At 45.8% G+C, this 24,951-nt stretch overlaps 1 protein-coding gene across 1 annotated transcript in view; it reads left to right on the top strand.

The window, feature by feature from the left end:
* The window catches only part of LOC133141588 (extracellular matrix organizing protein FRAS1-like), a 63,392-nt gene that overhangs the window by 13,443 nt on the left and 24,998 nt on the right, over nt 1-24,951 (top strand). Inside the window, 12 exon segments of the mRNA XM_061262154.1 lie at nt 275-442; nt 3,021-3,161; nt 3,775-3,918; nt 9,175-9,327; nt 12,138-12,278; nt 12,713-12,853; nt 13,142-13,282; nt 13,608-13,878; nt 15,167-15,251; nt 16,819-17,139; nt 18,843-18,999; nt 24,716-24,891. Of these exon segments, the coding sequence (XP_061118138.1) occupies nt 275-442; nt 3,021-3,161; nt 3,775-3,918; nt 9,175-9,327; nt 12,138-12,278; nt 12,713-12,853; nt 13,142-13,282; nt 13,608-13,878; nt 15,167-15,251; nt 16,819-17,139; nt 18,843-18,999; nt 24,716-24,891 (2,039 nt within the window).

Genomic DNA, 24,951 nt, shown 5'->3' on the forward strand with positions numbered 1-24,951 from the left:
GATAGCTCTCAGCAAAGAACTGCTTTGGATAAGCTCCAAAAAACTGTTCACTCAGTTGTGGGCTTGGACGTGTTTTTAAGTTGTGGCAAATGTGCCATTCTCTGTGCTTTAGATTTGCTTATTCCAACATAAATTCTTAAGAATAGCTCTGCCAGAAATTTTCTTCTAGTCATAAAATGTAAATGTCTGTGCCGTAAATTACTGTCTTAGTGGTGTGTGAGAGTGGGATTGGCTGTTTGTTGGAGAGACGGGGCATGTGCTCCTGCCACCCCAGGCTGCCACCCATCCTGCTATTCCTGTATTGGGCCCCGGCGTTCGGACTGCACACGCTACCTCAGTCCAGTGGGGGCGCTGTCCTCTCCGAACAATGGGGTCATCCGCGGTTCCTATACCTCTGTGTGCAAGTACCATTTCTACCTGGATCCAGACAAGTCTTGCAGAGGCAAGTGTGACATTTAAAACCATTTTTTCCTTTCTTGAATATACTCACTGACCTGTACTCATTCTCGGTGATATTTGTATAACTGAATTGTTTTGCTTTGAACATACAGTAGTAAGGGATTCATTACTTTACATCAATTTTGAAATATTCTGTGCTTGGGTGAAGGATAGGTCACTGCCTTTGTTGGCAATAGGAACAAGTTGGATATGGTTCTGACCACTATGTGGAGAACTGGCTTGTATAATGTTACTTATTACGCAAGTGCTCCATGAATATCTTCATCTTTTGCTTTAATTTAGCTCCTCATAAAACCTATAATGGCAAAAGACTCTTATTATCTCCTATTGTGATCACTGCTGTAGAACGATATAGCTGCTTCATTAGAGCCTTTATTACCATGCACGAGATACAGGCATGTGGTATGTCTTAATCTATGGAAGCTCTATATTTAGTTCATGTTCCTCACTCTGGTAAGGAAGACATACTGCATGCTTTTAAACCAAACATAGCCAGTATGACAGTGTGGAACATCTTTTAAGTGTCTCTTTAGATATGTGTCAGTCACACTATTTAGTCCTTTAACAGTCTGCCAGCAGCTACATCAATCAAAAGCGATGGGCACCAAAATGACTGACCTTGATTCTTTCGCACTTCTGTCTTTTGCGGAAGATAAATGCATATGATTAAAAGCGAATAATAATTCTGTGCATTGTGCACTCTATCTATATTCACGGTTATTTCTGCTCTCAGAGAGAACAGTAAATCCCTCACTGTGGAGCTGTGCGATGAATGTGGCATTTCTCTTCAACGAATGCATCTGCATTAGTAAACATGTCACGCAAAACCCTCCAGGAGGTGTTTTGGATGATCGAGGCAGATCCAAGGCAAAGGCATTATCTTAAATTTCCAAAATTAGATGTCACTGTTTCTCGCTTGCTGTGGCCTGCTTAGGGTTATAAAAAAAAATGCTGATGCAAAGCAGGTCCTCTTTGTTTCATAAATCATTGGCTGTTTATGGCTGGGCTCTCTATTAATCAAGCACAGAAACAGAGATGGCCAGTTTTAGGAGTGTCCCTATGGGTGGGAGTCATGTGAGGTCACAGGCATAGGAAGCTGTCTATGGTGGCACACTGGCAGTGCTGAGTGCTCTACAGTATATGGGATGGACGTTGTCAGAGACAGCGCTTCTCTGAAGGACCTTCCTGTAGGCATGTAGTTTATGCAAGTTTTCTTGACCACTTGTTCCACTTGTTAATGGAATGGAAATCCAGAAACTGAGACTGGAATACCTATTTTCTGTAATAATAAACTGGCTACTGGTGGTATAGTGCTTCAGCGGATGTAGGCACTATGTGCAGGCCCTAAGGTCAACAATGTGTGATTGGACAATTGGCTGTAATGAAGACGACCCTCTACGGTATCGTATATTGTACTTGTGTACTGCAGTGTGCTGGAGTGGGGTGGGTGACATCACGTACTTCAGAGGACGGCATATGCTTGTCTTCATTCTGCTGAATCAACAGCGGAGGGTCCATTTATTGAGTGCTGATATACGATCAGCACTCAATAAATGCCGCTCCAAATTGGGAGAAAGGGGAAAAACAAAACAAATAAAATGGTTTGTAGAAGAAGAAAATAACACTTGTTTTTAATTGACAGTCAAGGGCAAAGTTAAGAGCACAGATAAAATGTGGAGTCCACCAGAAAAAGTGCAGCAGCATCAAAGAAAAAAAATATCTCACTAGTCCCACAATACTCTATTTGGACAGAAATGCTTTTCATACACTTAGCCCATTTCTGCTTTTTCATAAATGTGTTATTGGACAGGTGAGGTTATAAATGTTGGCTAAATAAATGGATGTGAGTTTTTCCAGTGAACTGGGTTAGATTTAAAATACAAAAACAAAAAACAGAAGAATTTGTTTATCAGTCACTTTCCAGTAATAGAACCCAGGCAGACTGTAGAGGTATGTGCTGTAATATGCCTCCAGTACCCAGGGGGAGAAGGGAATTGGATTACTGAAATGGATAGCCTTTTCTGTTCCCTGACAACTTAAGCTGTAAGACCAGACAAATAAACAGAACGCTGCAAAGCACCATCTGTGTTGCCAAAAGGTACCTCTGTTCATGTTGCTCTGTTGACAGGGCCCTCCAAACGAAAGGCCCTGTTTCTGTTTGCCCAACAAGCCACAGAATTTACCCTGACATCCCTGTCAGCTTTCCAATTGGGATAGTTAAGTTAAATATTGGTGGAATATTCTTTTGAATGTCTTTATTGCCAAATTTGAAATGATCAAATCTCAGCTTTAAACCTGTCCCATTATTACAGCATTACAGTCAACACAGGATTACGAAGCCAACTGCCACTTCTGTCCACTTTGCATCCTCCAGTTGAGATGCAGAGCCTTTGCGGTTTAGAATCATTCACTGCAGACGTCATAGCATGTAGACCTCAGGCATCCGGTTGACCACAGGAGTCGTCACCGTTGAGTGAGGAGATGGGATTACCTTGCCAAAAGCACCGCAAGGCTACGGCCAAAGAGCCATCAGTGAGGAGGGCTCTTTATCTCTCCTCCAGAGTGTCACACCTCCTGTTTGCAGTGCACAGGGAGCAGCTCCGTGAACTGCACCTCCTGCGCCTCCCTAAGCATTCTCCACCAGGGACAATGCCTCCGCAGGTGTCCCCGAGGATACTACAAGCAGGAGCATTTCTGTAAAGGTGAGAGCATACTCATCCTAATCCCTGGCTACTAGTTGCATCCTCCCCCATGACCAGAGAAACCACATTACTGCAAATTTTGTATGAGCAGAATGGTTGGTTGTGGCAGAGAACTACAATTGTCACAACGTTTCAAATGTATAATTTATAAATGTTTATGCCAAGGCTCTCCATCTATTCAATATTTGAGATGATCTGAATACTCATGCAGGACATGAAAATGCCTTCGCAGCTGGTGTTTTTGTTCATTTATAGTAGCAGGTCTCATTTGAGTGTGTACGAAAAGAGCTCAGTGAAGGTGTTCTGTGGGTGAGTCAGGAGGCGAAAAGCAAAATGTCAGCAATTTACAAAATGTTAAACTGTAATGTAATCCGTTTATTTTAAGCAAAGCTGATCATTCCAGAGCTCCTGACTACTTTTATACAGTACGGGAACTCAAGCTGAATTTTATGCTTGGATTTTCAAAGCTAATTCCATCAGTTAAATATTTAAAGGCTTTCATTTGTAATTCATTGGCGAGACTTTAATTTTCAAACGGACTTCCTCTAGCTCCATACACACGTGCGCTGCTGTTCAGAACCCTGCCCCCTTCCTCTTTTCTCCCCTCCGTAAGCTTGCCATCCATCCTGTAAGGAGTGCTCAGGACCTTCGGAGGTGGAGTGTTCAGCCTGTTTGCCTCCCGCCAGTCTCCATGACGGCCACTGCAGGACCAGCTGCCCTGAGGGAAAGTACCCAAATACTGAAGGACACTGCTCCGGTAAGTGCTCAGTAGATCCAAAATCTGGATGACGGGTCGGAAATTTAATTAGCTTAAAAGGAGATTCAGTTTACCTTAGCAGGCCACTGTGTACTTGTTAACTTACAATAATACAGTGCAGAATCTGGCCTTTTTTTCTAAAGTGACAGAAAATAATATGATTGAATAATATGGGCTCCAGGCTAGCTCAGGGTGACCCTCCTGACTGAAGTGTGAAAGGTGACCTGAAGAGAGGTGTACTGCATTAATATGAACATGGCACAGAGAAGCAGGTTTGTCCTGGTTTCTCCTCCTTTTAGGATATCTATTTGCTCGCACTTTTGTCATTGAGAAAGAAATGATGAATATCTATTTAGTCATCTCGACTGGAAAAAGTTTGGTCTTGCATTTTTCTTCCTACTTCAGTGTCAACATTACAGATTAGAGAAGAAAGACCAATGTGCTGTAAGATAACACTTATGAATTAAATTGTTCTCTAAAGGTTATTGAAATGTGGCTTGTGGGCCATAAAAGACTAACATGCTTTTTGGAAAATGTCATAAATTGTCCAGAAAAATTACTTTTGTACAAATAATAATATCTGACATTTTACAAAAAATAATCAGAATATGACTTTATTCCAGCCCTTATGGTCCCCTTGCTGTACACTTTTTATTTTCCAAAATAATTGCTGACTAGACTAGATTAGTTTTAACCTAAATATCGATTTGTATTTCCCTTGTCTCTTCCTTAACCATATATACTTAATCTATTTTCCCTCAAATTGTTCACATATAAGTAAAAATGTTGCACATATTGCGTATATCCAAATCAGGTCTCTCTTGAAAGCTGGACCTGTGTCACTGATTTGTAATTCCCATCTCACTGATGTAATATTCATGGAGGATAGCACTCTGAATGACCTAAATGCATTTACTATATGTACTGAATATGCCCACCAATGTTGGAAACCTTCAAACATTTGAACATTTTAGCAGCAGGCATTATCCAGAGTGCTTCAGCAGATGTTTAAACTGTCATTTTATATTGGTTCATGCAACACATCAAGCTTATACTTTTGTTGGAATGTACTTGTGCATTGTGTGCGCCACAACATCTTGTGGAAATGAATCAGTCCCAACAGAGGAATCACAAACAAACAAACGTAATCACACTCGTAAAAATACGCCTGAAGCTCAACAAGCACATTTGGGTCTTGTGCAGTCCATTGAGCCAGTCGTATGAGGCCTCAACTTCAAAGACAGGATCCCAGATGAGAGGGAACAGGGGAGGCCTCTCTAAGGTAATCTGAAAAGGCACTGATAGTCATTACACCATTAGACCATTAGACCATTCCCGGGGAATGATGCAGAACGGTCAATGGGAAAGGAGCATTTCAGCGCAAGGCCAATCACGATTCTTTTCACTCATTTAATTTAAGTTTTATTCACTGTCCAGCTGTGTAAACGTACTATAGATACATTACATTTCATTACATTATTGGCATTTGGCAGACGCTCTTATCCAGAGCGACGTACAGTTGATTAGACTAAGCAGGAGACAATCCTCCCCTGGAGCAATGCTGGGTTAAGGGCCTTGCTCAAGGGCCCAACGGCTGTGCGGATCTTATTGTGGCTACACCAGGATTAGAACCACCGACCTCACGTCTCCCAATCATTTACCTTAACCACTACGCTACAGGCCACCCTGTACCTAAGTTATATTAGATACCTAAGTTATGTTACTTTACCATAGCTTGACAGCCATTCTGAATATAATTGCCCATAAAGGCACACTCAGACACACTCATGAATCTGCAGTCTGCCTACACCAGCTGCCTGCAGTAAGAAGTGCAGTCCCCTGGCACTGCGAGGATGCAGAGTGAAAAGAAGCTATTGCTAGCTGTGTGTGTTTCAGCAGTGTACACCTGCGCCAGTGGCGGCAGCTATTTAGGATGGGTCCTGGTGCAAGAGTTTTTATGGGCCCTTCCTCTGACAAAAAATGCCAACCAAGATGCAGGCACACGCATGCAAACGCATATAACCTACCCACGCACGTGCACACACACAGCAGCATATTTTAAAGACAATTCTTTGGAATTTATTTGGCTCATGAGTAACTTTGGTTATTTGGACACAGGCTACATCATTTGCGATACTTTAGAACATTTGTATTAATCAAGTCAGAGCAATGGACCAACGTGGATGGTCATAGAATCAAATCAACAAGTCAACAAAAGAACTAACAATAGTAACTCAAGCTTAGGCCTATGCTACTCATGTCAGTATCAGATGAAAAGCACAACACAATAAATTCACTGAATGTATTGTTCACTCTGTACTTATGCCTAATTCGCTGAATGCATTTTTCACAATAAAATATGAATTAATATATGAAAGTATATTAAAAAAATTAACAGTATATTTATATTTATTCCCGGTACTTATTCTTATTATGGACATAACTCCTCCAGTTGATAAAACATAAACATAACATAAACAGACCTATTTGGTCGCTTCCTCTTTGTTAAGGGATAACATTTATACTTTCTATATCATTTACTTAACATTGGTGGAACGCTAGGTTTATAGCCAAAAACCAGTCCAACAATTGAGCAAATAAATCGAATTAACGGTAACTGCTGGGTGAATTAGCAGCTTCCTAGGCTAATTTGAATGCAATGCGAGTGAAGTACCTTTACGGACTCATGACTAATTTAATTAAAGATTACAAGATTGAGCAATGTAAGAATGAAGTTAGCTCACATTAACATTACTGCGTTGAGAACATACAAACATATTTCCCAGCAGCACTCTTGGCATATTAGAAAATAGCACCAACACCAAATGAATTAGCCTGCCACAAGTTCCATCCATCCATCCATTATCTTAACCCGCTTATCCTGAATAGGGTCGCAGGGGGGCTGGAGCCTATCCCAGCATACATTGGGCGAAAGGCAGGAATACACTCTGGACAGGTCGCCAGTCCATCGCAGGGCACACACACCATTCACTCACGCACTCATACCTATGGGCAATTTAGACTCTCCAATCAGCCTAATGTGCATGTCTTTGGACTGTGGGAGGAAAGCGGAGTACCCGGAGGAAACCCACGCAGACACGGGGAGAACATGCAAACTCCGCACAGAGGCCCCGGGCCGACGGGGATTCGAACCCAGGACCTCCTTGCTGTGAGGCGGCAGTGCTACCCACTGCACCATCCGTGCCGCCCTGCCACAAGTTATTTAATTGAATAGTTTATATATTATAGCCTTTTTTATGTAAAGTAGGCACGCAGTATACATTTAGCATGATCACATATTGTACAAAGAAATAACCATGTAATTGTAATAACCATGACTGAGACAAGTTTGCTTCCATGAGTTATTTTCCTGTGAGTGGTTAAAATATAAAATATAAAAACGGACATACTGATATAAGACACGTAGAGACATGAGCCCTCCTAGACCTGGGGCCCCGGTGCCCATGGGCCCCCCCCAACTGCATCTGCTGCACCACCTATACGATCGCCACTGACCTGCGCAATGGTACAGTGTGAAGACAGGCTTGCCAAAGTTATTTGGAGAAAAAGAATATAGCAGACAATGCATTTAAAATAGGAATTAAAAAATGAAAGTACTCGCGCATATTAGTAGACATAAGCACACACATTTGCCAGCCTAGTGCACATTTACTGTCGGTTCACTGGCTGAAGGCATTGTAGGTCTGCCACTACTCCCAGTGAACATCTTTTGGTGGCCACCTAGGCATTCGGGTGAAAACCGGCTTGCATTTGGTCGAAAAGTGAAAGTTGTCTTTAGCCATCTATGACATACGCAGCTAGGTTATATCCTGGTAAAAATCTACCCATGGTATATTGGAGTTAACCTACTGTGTTTATGTGACAATGTCTCTCAACCTAGATTTCCATCCCACTTGATGTCTAGATTCTGGCTTTTGCTCACTGGGTTGTTGAGCAGCATCACAGAGATACTGTAAGAGGTTTTACATTAGGAGTGCACTAAGTGATAACTTCTCACACTTGACCCAGTAGTACTTTAAGCTGTACCTCCAGTTACAAGGTGATCTGCACAGTACTTAGATGAGAGTGGATTGCTCTTGTATTGAGGGGCTGTTTAATATTTAAAGGTTCAAACTGAAAGAATGCTCTTGCATTAAGGGTTTTCATAATGCCTCTTAATCTTGTGACTTCTGAGATTGTGGCCTCCTGAGTCTCACTTTCTATGTTTAATCAAGATATTCTGTTGGGGGAATGTTGGAGAGGCCTCTGAGAAATGTGTGAAGAAAATGTTAACGCTACGTGTTTGTCAAGCATTGGAAACATGCTGTTGGAATGACTTCCAGATTTACACATTACTTTATGCTGCGGTGGACAGTACCTGCCACAGTTTGTGGACATGGGTTTAAGTATGGTGGTTCCGTTGCTGCATCTATTTGATAGCATTTCTTTTGTACCGGAGGCCTTGAAAGTATCCATGATAATGAATGAGTAAGGACTGGCTTTTTCCACAGCACACACAGAAAGAGTAAGAACATAATAATTACCAATTTAACCCTTAATTTATTCAGAAATACATTCAGCTTATTAAGCATTTTGCAGCCCATTAAGTTGCCTTTGATTTCCATTTGAGGGTAGAAAGCAGTCTTCTTTGGCTGCATGATCATCTGCTTTCATGTTGCCTGTGCTTAGCTGAGGCACTGAAATTAGGTTTGATTGCAGTTTTTGCAGTTTAATTTGCAAAGCTGAAGATGGCACTCTTAACTGAAATATAATGAAATGTAATTTATTTAATTAAAAGCCCCCTCCCCTTGCTGTACTCAATGGAAATTATTGAATTAATTTCCATAAATGTCCTTCTCTTATGTCTTTTCAGAAGACTGGATTCAGAGCTCAAATGAGTCTAGAGAAATTGTATAATGGTTGATAGTCACTTATTTTTATCTTAAATTTCTGAGTCTTGTTTAATGGTTGAAAAATACTGTACTAATTTTTCATATTGCTAATTCCTATGAATAATATGTCCTCAATTCACCAGGAAGGTGTCAAATCTTCTCTCTCCACTAAACCTTCATATTGTTTGCGCACCATCACACTGGGTGTCAGTCCACATATTTGCTTTCAGAGTCTGCTGTAGAAAAGGTGCCTTTAAGTCAGTCTGTATCGTCAGCCAGGTGTAACCTGTACATTAAGAGGAGGATGGTAGAAATGTGACAGAGTTTAAACGATGGTTTTCTCTGTTCTCTGGCCCTCTGGAAGAATGCCAGGCTGGGTGTCAACACTGTGTGGCACACCCTCAGAACAAAGGGAGCGTCTGTCTCAGGTGTGAGGGCCCTGGAGACCTGGCACTGTGGGACAGGTGTGTTCTCCGCTGTCCCTCCGGATTCTTCCCCCAAAATGGGGCCTGCAACAGTAAGTGCAAATATAGCATTCGCCTTAAGTATAGCATTCGCCTTAATCACGTGGATGTGATTGTTGTGGCAGGGTACTATTGATAACTCAATACATCTGGCTGTTAGCAAAGACTTGATGAGTTTGCATAATGCTTAATATACTCCAGTTCATATTTGCAGTGGGGCAGCTTATATAAATTCAGCAGTCTCTGAAATTTAGGTTTTAATTGCCTCTGGAGTATAATTGAGTGCAAAATTAGAGTCTACATTGCGGGGGGGGGTCTTCTGATGTGTTTTCCAAGAATAAATTAGATTACTGTATGTTTCCACAATACGATGAAGGACTGAGACAGAAACATCCTGTTTCTGATAGTGATATCACATTTCTTCTAACATTCACAGTAGTAAAATATTAAATAATGCATTTTTTATTCATTTGGATGTCATGCACTGGATCTTTTCTCTCTACTCATGTTTTAACAATACAATATCAGATCTTGCAAGGTGAGCCAGGTTTAAAGTGCCGACATTAAAGGGCTCACTACCTTTTTAACTCTCTTCTGAATTACAAACTGTTGGGCAAAATAAAGTTGTGGTCTCAATATTGACAGAAAAGATAGTTATGCTTCGGTTAGACTTTAGGTAGCTAACAGTGTGCTGGCAGAATGTACATTCCTTAAGTGTCCATATTTCAGAGTAATGTAACGCCGTAGTTTAACTTTGTTTTCCCAGAATGCCATTGGTCCTGTGAGAGTTGCAGCGATGAGGGACCGTTCTCCTGCTCTTCTTGTCCTGTGCCTTTGGTCCTTTCGCTGGGTGGCCTGTGTGCCTCTCAGTGTCTTCTGGGATATTATCCAAATGAGAAACGAGTGTGTCAAGGTAAACATTTTACTTGCCCTTTGCCTGAATTTCGTCTCCGTCAAAGATCAACAAGAGGTTAAATGAATGCACCAGCGATTAGTTTGTGCTGTATAAAGTGATGTTTAAGATGATTTTTGTGGCAGCATATCAGTGAGAGAGCTGCAGCAGCAGCAGTACTATGTGAAGCTCACACTCACACCTACAGCAGTAGTTCCTGCTGTTTCGCCTTTGTCCCAAGCCGTTTATTTCAGTCATGATGTCAAATATTTTAGACGGCTCTATAAAGTCTAGCCTTTTATCTGGAGTATTAATGCGGCTCTACATTATCAGTGGACTCTCATGCAGTGCCCGAAACACAACGACAAATAATGTGCACTGTGTCTTCATCAGCTGTATATCTCAGCTTGACAGTTTAAGTACCTGTTACATTAGTTTGCTCAAAACCCTTAGGCCCAAAATAAGAGTAGTAGTGTAGAGTGTTTGTGGTATACATAATTATTCAAATGGGTATTGCCATGTAAGTTTTGTTTAACAATGAAAGATTAACTGTGTTTGAAAAATGAGCACAGCCAATAGTTATTTTACCTCTCCTCAGTAGTTTTCTTGCTTATAAGCGTATAGTCTTTGTTGGGGGAAACAAATGTAATGATATTTGAACAATTTAGAAGCACAAAGCACTGCAGCCCCCAGTGAGCATAATGCGCAGTAGACTTCATTACACAGACAACAGGAGTCAGAAGGGCGCAGGGTTCCTGCTTGGGAACCTGGAGTCTTAAATGCTGCTTCAGCAGGTGCCTTGGCAGGCATTTAAATCACCGTGTTTATGCCCTGCAACAAGGCAGATTACCTGGGGAAAACAAGCAGGTGAGTTCAATTGAGTTCTTATCACCCTTTATATCGCCCACCCCCATACAGGTAACACCATGTGGCAGTCTGGACAACAGACTGAGAAACTGGAAAAATATGAAAATACAATAATGCTTAATGTACACTTACTATTAAGGGCAATTACTCAAACATCTGGAAGATAATTGGTTGTTCCTTAATGCAGTAGTACCCATATTTTGAAACTGTGTATACTTTATTCTGAAAATAGAACAGTCTAAATTGAAATCGATGACTAAAAGAACCAACTTCATCAAGCCTTCATACAAACGCAGAATCAATTTCCCATCTCTGCCTAGTCCCAGTGCAGATGATGCATTTTCACATTGTTGCTGTTCTTCTTTAAATACTATTGAACACTTAATAACAGACTCCAGATAATATTGAATACTTAATACCAGACTCCTGCCTGGAATTTGAGCTCATATGCATTTTGGCCATTGGTAGCCACATATTAGCAACAGATATGATGCTGTGGAGGTCTCTTAGCTTATTGTAAGTTGACTGTAAATTATTTTAGCTTTAAAATTGGTAACAAAACAAAACAACATCACAAGGGATGCAAGGGGAAGTCTCACAATCCCCCTGTGTAAAGAATGTGGCATCATCTCCATAAAATTACCAGCTTCCCAAACATCCCAGTGCATTTTTGGAACTCATCAAATGTCTATTCCATATGAAGTAACTGTTCCATCTGAAGTTTAACACCATGTAAAACTGTCTTGCCAACATCACAGGCTTTTCCAAGGCTGCTAGTAAAAATGACTAAAGGAATTATAGTGTAACAAACGTGTGGCAAGTTCATCTGTGGTTACAGGAATTAAAGCAATGCACTCTGAGACCATATTATGCATCCTCAATACATTACCAGGGAATGATAAATTGCTTTTGACATGCCGGCTAAGGATGTATGGGTCTGTTCTCAGTATTATCCACCGAGAGGAGATCACGCAGCTTCATATCTGGGCCATGTTTAATATGCATGACCTTCCACTGCATTGCCCCTGGTAGAGGGGTGGATATGATGTGCAGGTGTGACTGGGTTGTGCCCTGACTCCATCCCTCCCCCCTCCCTCCTGGCAGGATGCCACTGGAGATGTACCTTCTGCACCGGCCCGTTACACACAGACTGCCTGCAGTGCATGGAGGGATACATCCTCCAGGACGGGGCCTGCGACCATGGTTGTTCTGTGGGATACTACAAAGACGGAGAGGAATGCTTGAGTAGGTGTAACCTGTTTGTACATGCACTACCACTAACACTGAACATATTCATTAAAATAACAGTCACTAACAAAGCTGGAAGTATTTGTCACGGGAGCCTCTTATGCCTTCCTTCGCTTGGATCATCTATCTGTTCCTTCCAGCGGGAACAGCCGTAATCTTGTTCTGAATGACAGCCAAAACACATAAGCTTGTTTTGAGTGTTGTGGTTAAGGATTAACTTCTGTCCAGGTAAATCTATGTAATTTGGGTCAGTTGAGCTATTTGGCATATCATATCACTTTGCGTTGCCCTTGTGTTCTTGCAGTTCTACCAAAATGCGGTAAAGGAGCATTCCTTGGAGTCCTGCAGCCCTTTTAAGTTTAGCAAAGAGCCAGTGTGCAGCACAGAGTGTGTGTTTATAGTGTGTTGGGTGTGTCATTTCTCTGTGGCAGGCTGTGATGTGCACTGTGAGCTGTGTGAGGGTCCGGGCCTCTGTCTGACCTGTGAGAAGCCCTTCGCCCTGTTTCAGGGCCTGTGTGTGCAGGAGTGCGGGCGGTCTTTCTTCCTGGATACCTCCCTACAGCAGTGTACCGGTGTGTTCCTTCTGCCCTTTCAACATCTCATTGGTCATTGGTGAAGCAGATGCACTTACATGCGTCACGATCAAATCAAATACAACTATGTGAATGCTTTGAACATCACTGATTTTGATGACTTTGATGATTTAGCCAATTTATCAAAGCTCCAGCTCCGTTTTACCTTCATCTTAATGTCTTATCACCGCTTTGTGAAGAAGCTCACGATGTAGGTTGCGTGCAGTAGAAAGGCCTTAGCAAGAGAACCTTTGATGCGCTCTCTCAGTACTGTGCGCTTGTCTCCAGCCTGTCCCCCTGACTGTGTGGAGTGTGAGGATGCAGAGAGCTGCAGAGCCTGCAGACAGAGCACCTTCCTTACGGCTGGCCTCTGTACCGCCGACTGTGGCCACGGCTTCTATGCCAACACCAGGAGCAGGACCTGCCAGGGTAAAGTACCCGCAACTTATCCGCTCCTTGCTTTCAAAGCAGAGGTGCTCACGCCAGGGTTTGTGAGCCTCGGGTCCTGAATTGAAATTTCGCTTACGTAACATTTTAAAAAAGCATGTGGGATTATCTTTTTAAAAAAACTAGATTTTGCTTGTTCACGCAAGCTGGCCCTGCCAGCAAAACATTTATTTTTAACGATCATTTTTCAGGGAATTTTGACTTGATGATTTTTATGAGAGACCAAACTCATTTGTTATGTTTCTATTTTAAATGATAATACATTTGGTCCATTATGGGTGAGCCTGTCCTCACCCGTACCCCGCAGTAAATGCCCGCGCCCCCGTGCTGCACGTGAAAGGCCCTCTCGTGGTCATGATTGGAGGAACCGCGCTGCTGGACCTGTCCGTCATGGCTGCTGAAGACCCGGACAGCAGCGGCGAGGACCTGGTTCTCCAGCTGGTCCTGCCCCCCGGCAACGGCAGGCTGATCGGCCTCACGGACGGCAGGGAGACCGTCCTGAACAGAGACGACTCCTTTCCCTTCAGGGACCTGAGGAGGGGAGCGCTGCGCTACACACACTCCAAAGGACAATCCAAGTGAGTTTCGTTCCTGTGTATACTGCTTATCGGTCTGCGTATACTGCTGATTTTGTATTATTTTCATTTTCTTTTTTACACATTATTTAATGTGTGTGCAGTGGACTCAGAGAAGCCTCATGAAAATGTTTAGTTTTTATATTTTATTTGGAAAACACTTGGAGTACGTTGTATCATAATAATAGACTGATTCTGCTTCGCATCACTGTCAAAATAAGCTGCTTCTTTAATTCTCACTGCATAATTTTTTAGGAAAACATAAAAAATGTATTTGCCTGTAATATCACTGCAGTACTTTCAAAGACGATGTGTGGTATTCGGTTGCATGCAGAGTCTAAAATTGAGTTTGGCTTAATCACTGTTGTGCTGAAGAACATAATTTGCTTCTGTATCTTCATTCCATTCATAGACAATTAAAAGGCGCCAGTGGCCCTCATCTGAAAATGATCAGTGCTTTTCCCTGCAATAATCTTTTTTTTTAAAGTATCTGCCAGGCTGGAAATTAAAAAAGGTATCTTGAGAAAGTTTATTTCTGTATTCGACTTGGAAATCACATTCAATTTTATTTGCAAAAGGGACCTAAAAGGCTCATAAATGTTTGAAACAGAAACACAGGGACCAAAAGTCTTAAATTAGTACCAAGGACATGTAAAGTCAGAGGGCCTTAAGTTTCATGGCTGATCAATGCTAAGCATGTCCAATAAATTAGTTTTCAGTCTGTCTGTGTGGCTTTTTAAACAGTGATAAATTAGGCACATTTTTTCAGTCCCATTTTGTGTTTTTAAAAATGCTTTTTTTTTTTCTTTTACTTTTGTATTATTTATGAAACTCAGTACTTTGCATATCCTTTCGCATATGTAATGTATCACTTTGCCCTTATGTTACTTACAGCATAGTATAGTATGTGTAAGATATTTAACTTTGTGTGTCTTTGGGTCTAAATCATATGCTCTGGTGAAGCACTTTTTTGGTGTGTTCTAATGGTGTCTAAATGATGGATGTCTCAGAAAGATGGGAGCCAGCCCCTTGCTGATTTTCACGGTGGCAATTATCACTGACATCCACTGTAAAGGGCTATGTCCATTCTGCTGAATTGGCAGAACTCCTCAACTGTGCCAAAATAGCGAGGGCTCAATTCAGAGGGAATTATCTAAGCCTCGGCGAAGAGATACCGCTGCAGCTGGAAGGCCGCTGCATCTCTTCTTTTACTAATTATACCAGAAGCTGTACCTACCAAGGCGCTTCATTAGCCTGTGGCTAATGGAGATGCGGTGTGGTGTTGTTGCAGGAGCGGCCTGTTGATGCTCCGAGCGGCGGATCCCCAGCTCCTCTCTCCGCCGGTGACCATTAGCATCCAGGCCGTGTCCCTGCAGGTACTTTGTATGCAAGGCCCTGAGCGGAGCCTGACGAGGGGATGAGTGCAGCCGCTTTCCGTCATCCCTCCAGACGGTGAAGCAGAACGCTGGCCATGTCATGTCATCTGCGGTAGCCACGGAAAAACCCCCCGACCCAGAGTCGGCAGAAAGCGCTTTAGCGGGGAAGGGGGTGTGCGCTGGGTCTGGAGGGGGAGCGTGGCCTGCCGCGGGTCGGTGGGTGGAATCCATCACCCGCAGTAGATTAACAGAGACGTCATCGTTATCTGGGCCAGACACAGTTAACAATGTGGAACAGGTATGAAGCAAAGGATATGAAACTTTTACAGAGCACTGTGTTCTTGTCATACCCCCTGCACTCTCCAGGTGTTTGGCCATGCCAGTTTTATATAGGAAGACTTAGTGCTTGTGCTTATTTTGTATCACTCCAAGAACACCAATTTCTTTAATGCAGCAATAAACAGTTTTATTTTAAGCAATAAACCAATACTCTTTTTTTTCAATGTGTACAGAACATTGTCCATTTAAAGCTCAGATTATCTGCCACATGGGCTTTAGTTCTGCTTTCCTGGCAACGGGGAAAATTTAAAAAGCCTATGTTTGTTGAGTCCAACCCAAACTGAAGTAAAAAACTGAATCCTTCCCATCTTCTTGGGAACAGTCCAAAGCTCTGATATAATGGCAACCTGCATCATGAACAGGGATAATATGAGGCTAGGGATATCTCAACAAGAGATGATGGCTTTAAAAGGAGTCTAGATTCTCAGGGCCATGTTCAATCCATGCACTAGGTGTCGTTTTTTGTTTTCACCCAAAATATCAGATAGATATTATCAATTTGTAACCTTTCTGTTACCATCCACTTTTCCCATCCATTTTTTGGTTATGTGCTGGAGAGAGTAAAAATAAAGAAATGCTTCTACCAATAAGGATGCGTGGTGGTCAAACTGAATCACAGACAGTGGCCTCAGTGCTGTTGGGCTGTGAAGGGCTCTGTAGGTGAGAGATCCAGCCCTAGGTTCAGTCAGGCAGGCAGCAGTCATCTCCCACAGGGAACATCTCCGTGCAGAAAGCCTTTCCCCTGCTGAGTGTGTGAAATGTGCCGGGCTGGGTCTCTGGTACAGAGGCAAACTTGTGGAAATCGTGTGTTTTGGCCGAGGGCCTTGGAATAAAGGACTATGTGGCTGAGCCCAGCTTAATTGCCTCCCAGCAGTGAGCAAATATGCAGCGCTGTCACAATCCAGAGGAAACACAGGAGACAACTCTGGGGCATTACTGCACTGGCTGTCCTCAGTTATAGTATAAGGTATTTTGATAAAGGATAAGTAAATGTGCTTAATCGCAGTCCTGTCTGTCCTGAGCCCAGTATTATGTGAGTCTGCATAGGCAGAGCTGGAGCTCCATCAGAGGAAGGATGTCAGCATCACTGTGAAGCAAACCGAGATGATGACCTGTCTCACCGAGTGCACTGTCTGAAGGGGAAATGCAGTGCTCTGTTCACACACACACACACACACACACACACACACATACACACGAGGGACACTCTTCTTTCTCTGTTATACAGCCTCCGTACATCTTGAGAAACCAGCCCATGGTGGTCACCAGAGGGGAGGCCATGGTCATCACGAGGTCAGTACTGTGGATCGAGGACGACGACAACCCCCAGGACGTGGAGCTCAGGGTTCTAGACCCACCCCGCCACGGTGTCCTGAGGCGTATCCACAGCAACCGGCCGCTGGGGAGGTTTGGGCTCCAGGAGTTGAGCCAGGAGCGGCTGCAGTACGTCCATGACGGCTCCAGCCACGCCCACGACAGGGCTCTGCTGCTGGCCAGTGACGGGCACGGCTCCCTGAACCTGCTCTTTCGTATCAGCGTGGTGCACAAGGTAGGCAGGTGTGCGGTCCACAATGGTGGGGGGGGGGGCACTCTTTCAGTCGTTTACAAATTCGGCAAGGTCTCACCGCACCATTTCACAGACCAGCAATTGTGCATCTTCGGGTTTCAGTGCTACGGCCCATGAGATTGCATGCAATGCGTTTTGCCTCATAACCCCTTCAAGCAGTGAAATGAGACTGCCATATCTCATTTACCGCCCCCTGAAGCTAACTTACTGTGACGGATGATTGGCACACAGCCAAGGAAGCTTCCTCTTAATTACCACCTTTCCTCAAGTGCAGAGAGAAAGGGACCGAGGCACGGACAGCCCCCACTGGAACAAATGTCTAGACAGACAGCCGCAGTTCATTGGGCCAGCTCCTGTCTTAGATTCGCATGCTGTCTTTTATGCATGAAACTCTCTCCCGAATAACATCAGTTTATCAAATCACTACTTCCTTTCTATAATTGCCTCTTCTGAACATAACAAGGACACCCACTGCGTTTGGGTTTAACTGGGTACTGAAATATCCACCAGGCTGGATGTCAGTTTTTTCTTTGTGATAAAGAGGGTGAGCTTTTTCAAGTTTCACTGATCGATATCTGGAGTGATGCTCTGTAAAGTCCCTCAAAATACACAGAGGTCTGCATGTGGTGCAGAATTTACGGTGGTTACTGGGCACAGACTTAGTTTTTCCATTTCCTAGGCTGAAGCAACCCCTTTTCCAGTGCCTGTCTCTGGTGACAGGGCTTTGTGAGAGAGCCGTATGCTAACTGCAAGGTTTAATGATGTAGAAATTGATTTTTCTCCTTCCCAGTGAGCAAAGCACTCTCTAAGTCCGGGAAAAGACTGTGGTCATCATCATAGTCCCCATAACGAAAGGCCCTATATTTCAATTAATCTCTGCATTTAATCTTTGCACATTTTCAGCTTTTCAGAAATCCTTTATACCCTGTCAACTATTATTAATCGTACACTTAGGCCTTGTTACTGAGTGGCCCACTTGCTTATACAAAAATATTCCAAAATAAAAGACTGCCCTGATGGCTCATCCTATTTGGTTGAATTTCACTCCAGAAAAGCTGTTGCCTACAAAGGCCTTATTCTTTAAAATAGAATAAGAGCACATTAATGATAAAAAGTATTGTAATTTAGTAAGTGAGGTACTTTCAGATGCAGAGCAAACATCAGTTATATTTAAAGAGGCTGTCAGTGAATTCATGCATTTTAATTTGGTCACGATTCTTTTTCTGTGCTATTTTTATCACATAGATGTCTTGAATGTACTTACTGGATGTCACACTCTAGAATTGTTAAATCTCTCTTCAGCAGAAGCATACAGATGAGCTGGCATAACATATTCTGTTGTTTCATGGCTCCATGGTAATAAGTCTGTGGGACTATTTCAGGTTACACAAAGCAAAGTTTATCCATTTCCCTGTTAGTCTTGTCCATCAATGCGGTATACTTTTTCTCAAGAGGGCAACAGCAAGAGGGAAGCTGCTGATGTAATATAACATCATTCTGAAACATCTGTGACACCTATAGTGAAGGTGAGAAGGGGTGGATTTCTCCACCGGGATCAGAAAGGCCAAGACGGTTTATTTTTATCCAATGTGGGAATGAATGTTTTGAGGCAGCTCTTGAGCCTGTGATAAAAGAGCTCATACCGTATGCTCTGTGTTGAAATGTGCCCCCCTCTTTCTCTCCAGTCCTCCACTCCTCACCTGCTGTCTCTCTCCACTGCCTGGGTGAAAAGGGGGGGGATGGTGCAGATCAGCCAAAAACACCTCCGGGCAGAGTGCCGAGGCTCCAGCCAATCCCAGATCCTTTTCACTCTTGTCTCCACCCAGGAAAACCCCAAATATGGTACATACTCCGAACTATACAATATTCTTCTTGTGTTCTCATTTGGTTAGGCTTATGAACCAGATTTGCTTCTCTGCAGCTGGGAGACTCAGCGATCACTTGGTAGGCCCGTCCACCAGCTTCTTAATGCAAACATTTAATCACCCAAGCACGTGACAGCAACTACATGCATAAAAGCATGCAGATGTGGTCAATGTCAGAATGGGGAAGAAATTGATCTGATTAACTTTGTCCGTGGAATGATTGTTGGTGCCAGACAGGGTGGTTTGAGTATCTCACACACGGCTGAGATTTGTGCATACAATAAAAATCATCCAGTGACCCATGTTAATGAGAGAGGTTTGTAGAGAATGGCCAGACTGGTCGAAGCTGTCAGGAAGGTGACAGCAATGCAAATAACCATTACAAAAGTGGTATGCAGATGAGCATCTCTCAACACACAATGCGTCAAACCTCTAAGTGGATAGGCTACAGCAGCAGAAGAGTTAATAAGTCTAAAAAATTGTGAGGTTGAGGAGGTGCGGAGAGCCAGGGCGAACAGTGGACACCAAAGCGGAGACTGAGGGGAAATGAGGGCTTTAAATACCTTCAGGAGGTAGACATCAAGTAGGCACTAACGACCACCAGGTGAAAGTAATAAGCCCCCCTGGTGGCCACCATCAGTACTACCTCCAACCCTGACAGGACCCCCCTTCTAAGGAGCGGCCCCAGACGCTCCTTCAGCCCCCCGCCTGCGGAACTCATGGATGAGTTCTGGATCCAGAATGTTCCTAGTGGGAACCCAACAGCGCTCCTCAGGACCATAGCCCTCCCAGTCCACAAGGTACTGTCTACCCCTGCCCACGCGACGCTCAGCCAGGATGCGGCGCACCGTGTAGGCCGTACCCCCGTCAACTAACCGTGGAGGCGGTGGAGGAACCTCCGCCGGGGCCAGCACGCTGGTGAGCACCGGTTTAAGGCGTGAGATGTGGAAGGTGGGGTGGATCCTCATGGACCGGGGCAGTTGGAGTCTCATAGTAACTGGGTTGATCCTTTTAACAATACGGAATGGACCCACGTAGCGGGGGGCGAGCTTCCGCGACTCCACTCGCAATGGCAGATCGCGAGTGGACAGCCACACCCTCTGCCCTACCCTGTAGGCAGGGACCGACTGGCGATGTCTGTCGGCCAGTCGCTTCTGGGTAGCAGTAGCCCGTAGGAGTGCCGCCCGTACTTTTATCCAGGTGCCTCGGCACCGCCGAACAAAAGCCTCCGCGGAGGGCACCTCGGCCCCCTTCTCCAGTTCCGGGAACAATGGCGGCACGTACCCAAATTGAGCCTCGAAGGGTGAGAACCCGGTGGAGGCGTTGCGCAGAGTGTTGTGTGCGTACTCGGCCCACGCGAGCTGACGACTCCAGGACGTGGGGTTGGCCGCGGCTAAGCATCGCAGTGTGTTCTCAAGCGTCTGGTTAGTGCGCTCCGTCTGCCCGTTGGTCTCAGGATGAAAGCCCGAGGACAGACTTACTGAGGCCCCTAACAAGGCGCAGAACACACGCCAAAACCTAGATGCGAACTGGGGTCCGCGGTCGGACACCACGTCCTGGGGCAGACCATGTAGTCTGAAGACGTGGTCGACTACTAACCTTGCGGTCCCCGCCGCCGACGGTAGTTTCGGTAGTGCCACAAAATGAGCCGCCTTAGAAAATCGGTCAACCACTACCAAGATCACCTTATTGCCATCAGATGACGGCAACCCCGTAATAAAGTCAAGGGCCACGTGACTCCACGGACGTCTCGGGACCGGTAAGGGACGTAATAGCCCTGAGGGAGGTTGGTGCGATCCCTTACTACGGGCACAGACTGGACACGCGGCCACAAACTCCCGAACGTCCTTTTCCATCCCGGGCCACCAGAACCGCCTTGACAAGAAGTCCTTAGTGCGGTGAACCCCGGGATGCCCTGCCAGCCGTGAGGCATGTCCCCACTGCAGTACCTGAGACCGAACCCCCGCGGGCACGAAAAGGCAATGAGGTGGACCCCCTCCTGGATCCGGCTCGAGGCGCAACGCTCCTCGCACCGCCGCCTCCACCTCCCAAACCACTGGCGCCGCTATTTGCTCCTCAGGGATGATAGGTTGAGGAGTGTGCTCCCTGTCAGTGTTATCAAACACCCTGGAGAGGGCGTCGGGTTTTGTGTTTTTGGAACCGGGACGGTAGGTCAGGGTAAATGAAAAGCGTGCAAAAAATAGGGCCCAGCGGGCCTGCCGCGAGTTCCGTGTCTTGGCCGTCTGTATGTACTCTAAATTTTTGTGGTCAGTCCATACAGTGAACGGGTGTTCCGCCCCCTCCAGCCAGTGACGCCACTCCTCCAGAGCTAACTTGACCGCCAGCAGTTCCCTGTCTCCCACGTCGTAATTTCTCTCGGTCTGGGACAAGGACCGAGAAAAAAACGCACAGGGATGCACTTTTTGGTCTAGGGGAGACCGTTGGGAAAGAACGGCGCCCACCCCCAGCTCGGAGGCATCCACCTCCACAATAAATGGGCGCGAAGGATCTGGGGTTATTAAGATGGGTTCCGTGCAAAACCTCTCTTTTAACTCCGCGAACGCCGCTTCCGCACGAGAGTTCCACACAAAGCGCGCTGGCACCGTCTTCTTGGTAAGCGCAGTGATGGGCGCAACCACCGTGCTAAAACCTCTGATAAAACGGCGATAAAAATTTGCAAACCCTAAAAACCTTTGAACCTGCTTTATTGACGCAGGAGTAGGCCAGTTCTTAACAGCCGCTACCTTAGTTGGGTCCATTTCAATTCTCCCCTCAGACACAATAAACCCAAGAAAAGACACGGTATTCGCGTGAAAAATGCATTTCTCCGCCTTGACAAATAGGCGAGCCTCCAAAAGACGTGTGAGGACCTGGGTCACGTGCTGAATGTGTTCGGTGAGATTGTTGGAGAATATTAAAATATCGTCCAGGTAGACGAACACAAATTTCTCCAACATCTCCCTGAGCACATCATTCACCAGCGCCTGAAATACTGCGGGGGCGTTAGTGAGACCGAACGGCATGACTAGATATTCGTAATGCCCTGTGTGGGTATTAAACGCCGTTTTCCACTCATCGCCCTCGCGTATGCGTACAAGATTGTACGCATTACGGAGGTCGAGTTTAGTAAAGACCGATGCAGATTGCAGGCGCTCAAACGCGGAGTTCATTAGCGGTAGGGGATACCTATTTTTACGGGTTATCGTATTCAACCCTCTATAATCTATGCAGGGTCTCAGGCTCCCGTCCTTTTTCTTCACAAAAAAGAACCCGGCCCCCGCTGGTGACGTAGATGGTCTAATAAACCCGTTAGCTAATGCCTCGCGAATGTATTCGTTCATAGCTTTGCTCTCCGGTGCCGACAACGAATACAACGACCCCCTAGGTGGAGATGTTCCAGGGAATAACTCAATGGCACAGTCATAGGGTCGGTGCGGTGGTAACGTAGTGGCTCGCTGTTTGCTAAACACCTCCGCTACCTCCCTATATTCCCTGGGAACGTTCTGCGGGCGAGGAAACGCAATCGCCCCTATCATCCGCCCCTCATCTCCACTGTCAGAGCCCTGCACGGATCTCTCAGAGTCCCCGTCGGTGACGTCACTGACCTCCCCCTCGTCCACGGGGGGACTCCAGTCACAGACGGAGTCCCATTCCAGACTCTCCGCCTGCTCATCCGATACCTGAGGACTAGCCTGAACGCTGGGGAACTCCCTAGCCTCCCCCTCGTCCCCCTCGGAGTCTATATCGGTCTCTACGGGTGGAGCTGCGGGAGTGTGCCTCTGCTCAGAGTGATTAGCGCACTGCGGGCCCCACCGGGACACCGGATTGCTCCGGTCTCCCCAGTTTATTTGGGGTTGATGTTTTATTAACCACACGTGACCTAGTACAATCGGGTACGCCGGAGACTCCACCAAAAAAAAATAAATGCGCTCCCGGTGCCCCAGAAACGGAATCCGCATTACCACCCGCTCAGTCATCTGACGCACAACCCCGGACCCCAACGGACGACCGTCCAGCGCCGTGATGGATTGGGGCTGTGGCAACGACCGAACCGGCAGTCTGTGGTGTTTCGCCCACTGTCGGTCGATAAAATTGTCAACTGCCCCGGAATCAATAAAGGCGTCTGCCCTAACTCCACCCCCCTTCCACGTCAAGTTGATGGGGAGAAACGTGCGAAAGCTGATACCTCTCACCAGTCCCACTAGTGCCTTTCGCTCCACTAGTGGGACTGCGCTTTTCCCTTCAGGTCGGGGCAGTTTCTAACTAGGTGCCCAGGCCGCCTGCAAAAGAAACACAATCCCTCTTTCCAGGGACGTTTCTTAGGGCGCACCAGATTAGCGCTGTCCACCTGCATAGGTTCCTCCCCTGTGTGTGTGTCTTGTCCCCCCACCGTACTGACAGCCTTGCCTGGAGAGGACGGAATAGGCCAGTTGAACTGACCTCCTTTGCCCGCTCTCTCCCTCGCCCGTTCACGAACCCGGTTGTCAATGCGGATAGCCGCGGATATTAGCGCGCCTAAACTCCCCGGTGGCTCCATGGTGGCCAGGGCATCCCGGACTGGGTCAGATAACGCGCTAGTGAACAAGGTTATGAGCGGGTCGTCTGCCCACCCCGTCTCACCTGCCAGAGCCTGAAACTCAACAGAAAACTCGGCAACACTCCGGGCACCCTGCTTTATCCATGTTAACCGAGATGCCGCCTCTCTACCCGTGATGTCGTGGTCAAAGACACGCGTCATCTCCTGCATTAGGAGCTGGGAGTCATTCATGAGGGGAGCCTGACCACGAATCAGCGGGTCTGCCCAGGCCAGAGCCGTCCCCGTCAACAGCGATAGAATGAACGCTACCCGAGCATCCTCCGTGGTAAAACGTGAGGGTTGAGATTTAAAAAAAATGAGGCACTGGGAGAGGAACCCCCTACATTTCCCTGCCTCGCCACCATACCGTAAAGGGAGCTGGAGCTTGGGCTCCCTAACCACCGGTGTAATGGGTTGGTAAGTAGGAGTGGTTACTTGGGGGGGAAGGGACGATTGGGAGGTGTCAGAGATGGGTGCGGGTGTTGGAGAAGACCGAAACTCGCTGGCTAATTGCCGGAACGTCTCGGCGAGTCCGAACAATACCTCCTGCTGTTGGTCTAACCTAGTTAATATCTCATCCTGCCGTTGAAATACCCTGGTTTGCTGCTCGGCAGTGGCAGTTTGTTGTGCACGCAACATCAATAATTCCTGCTCCTGCCTAACCAGAGCAGCCTGCTGGGCGGCTACAACCGCCTCCAGAGGAGAATCCCCTCCCACACTAGTCGCTGGCCTCTCCATGGTGGCTTTGGTGTTCTGTGAGGTTGAGGAGGTGCGGAGAGCCAGGGCGAACAGTGGACACCAAAGCGGAGACTGAGGGGAAATGAGGGCTTTAAATACCTTCAGGAGGTAGACATCAAGTAGGCACTAACGACCACCAGGTGAAAGTAATAAGCCCCCCTGGTGGCCACCATCAGTACTACCTCCAACCCTGACAAAAATAAGTCTAATCAATATCTAAGAAAGTGCTCACTGAGTGTATCAGTAAATGTTTTGTGCATATACCAACAAAAGCATACTAAAATTTCAGGACAAATCCCAATATTTCAGAAAAGAACGGGTAGGTATCACAGTACAGATGAACCCTGTGCCCAGCTGGGTTACTCTGTGTGTGACACAGGTGAAGTTCTGCTGGTGCCCATGCAAGCTGAAAAGCTCACAGAAGAGTGGCAGAGGCTGTCAAACGGTCGAGAGGCAAGACCAACCAAGTCCTTCACCCAACAGGACATCAATGATGGCACTGTGTGGTTCCAACACTCTGGCACTGGGCCAGGGAGGGACATCTTTCAGTTCCAGGTGAGGGTATACTGGAAAGGCCCAAATCACAACTTCTGGGGCCCTTCTGAAATATACAAC

Source organism: Conger conger, chromosome 12 (assembly GCF_963514075.1).
Source record: "Conger conger chromosome 12, fConCon1.1, whole genome shotgun sequence".
Taxonomy (NCBI): Eukaryota; Metazoa; Chordata; class Actinopteri; order Anguilliformes; family Congridae; genus Conger; species Conger conger.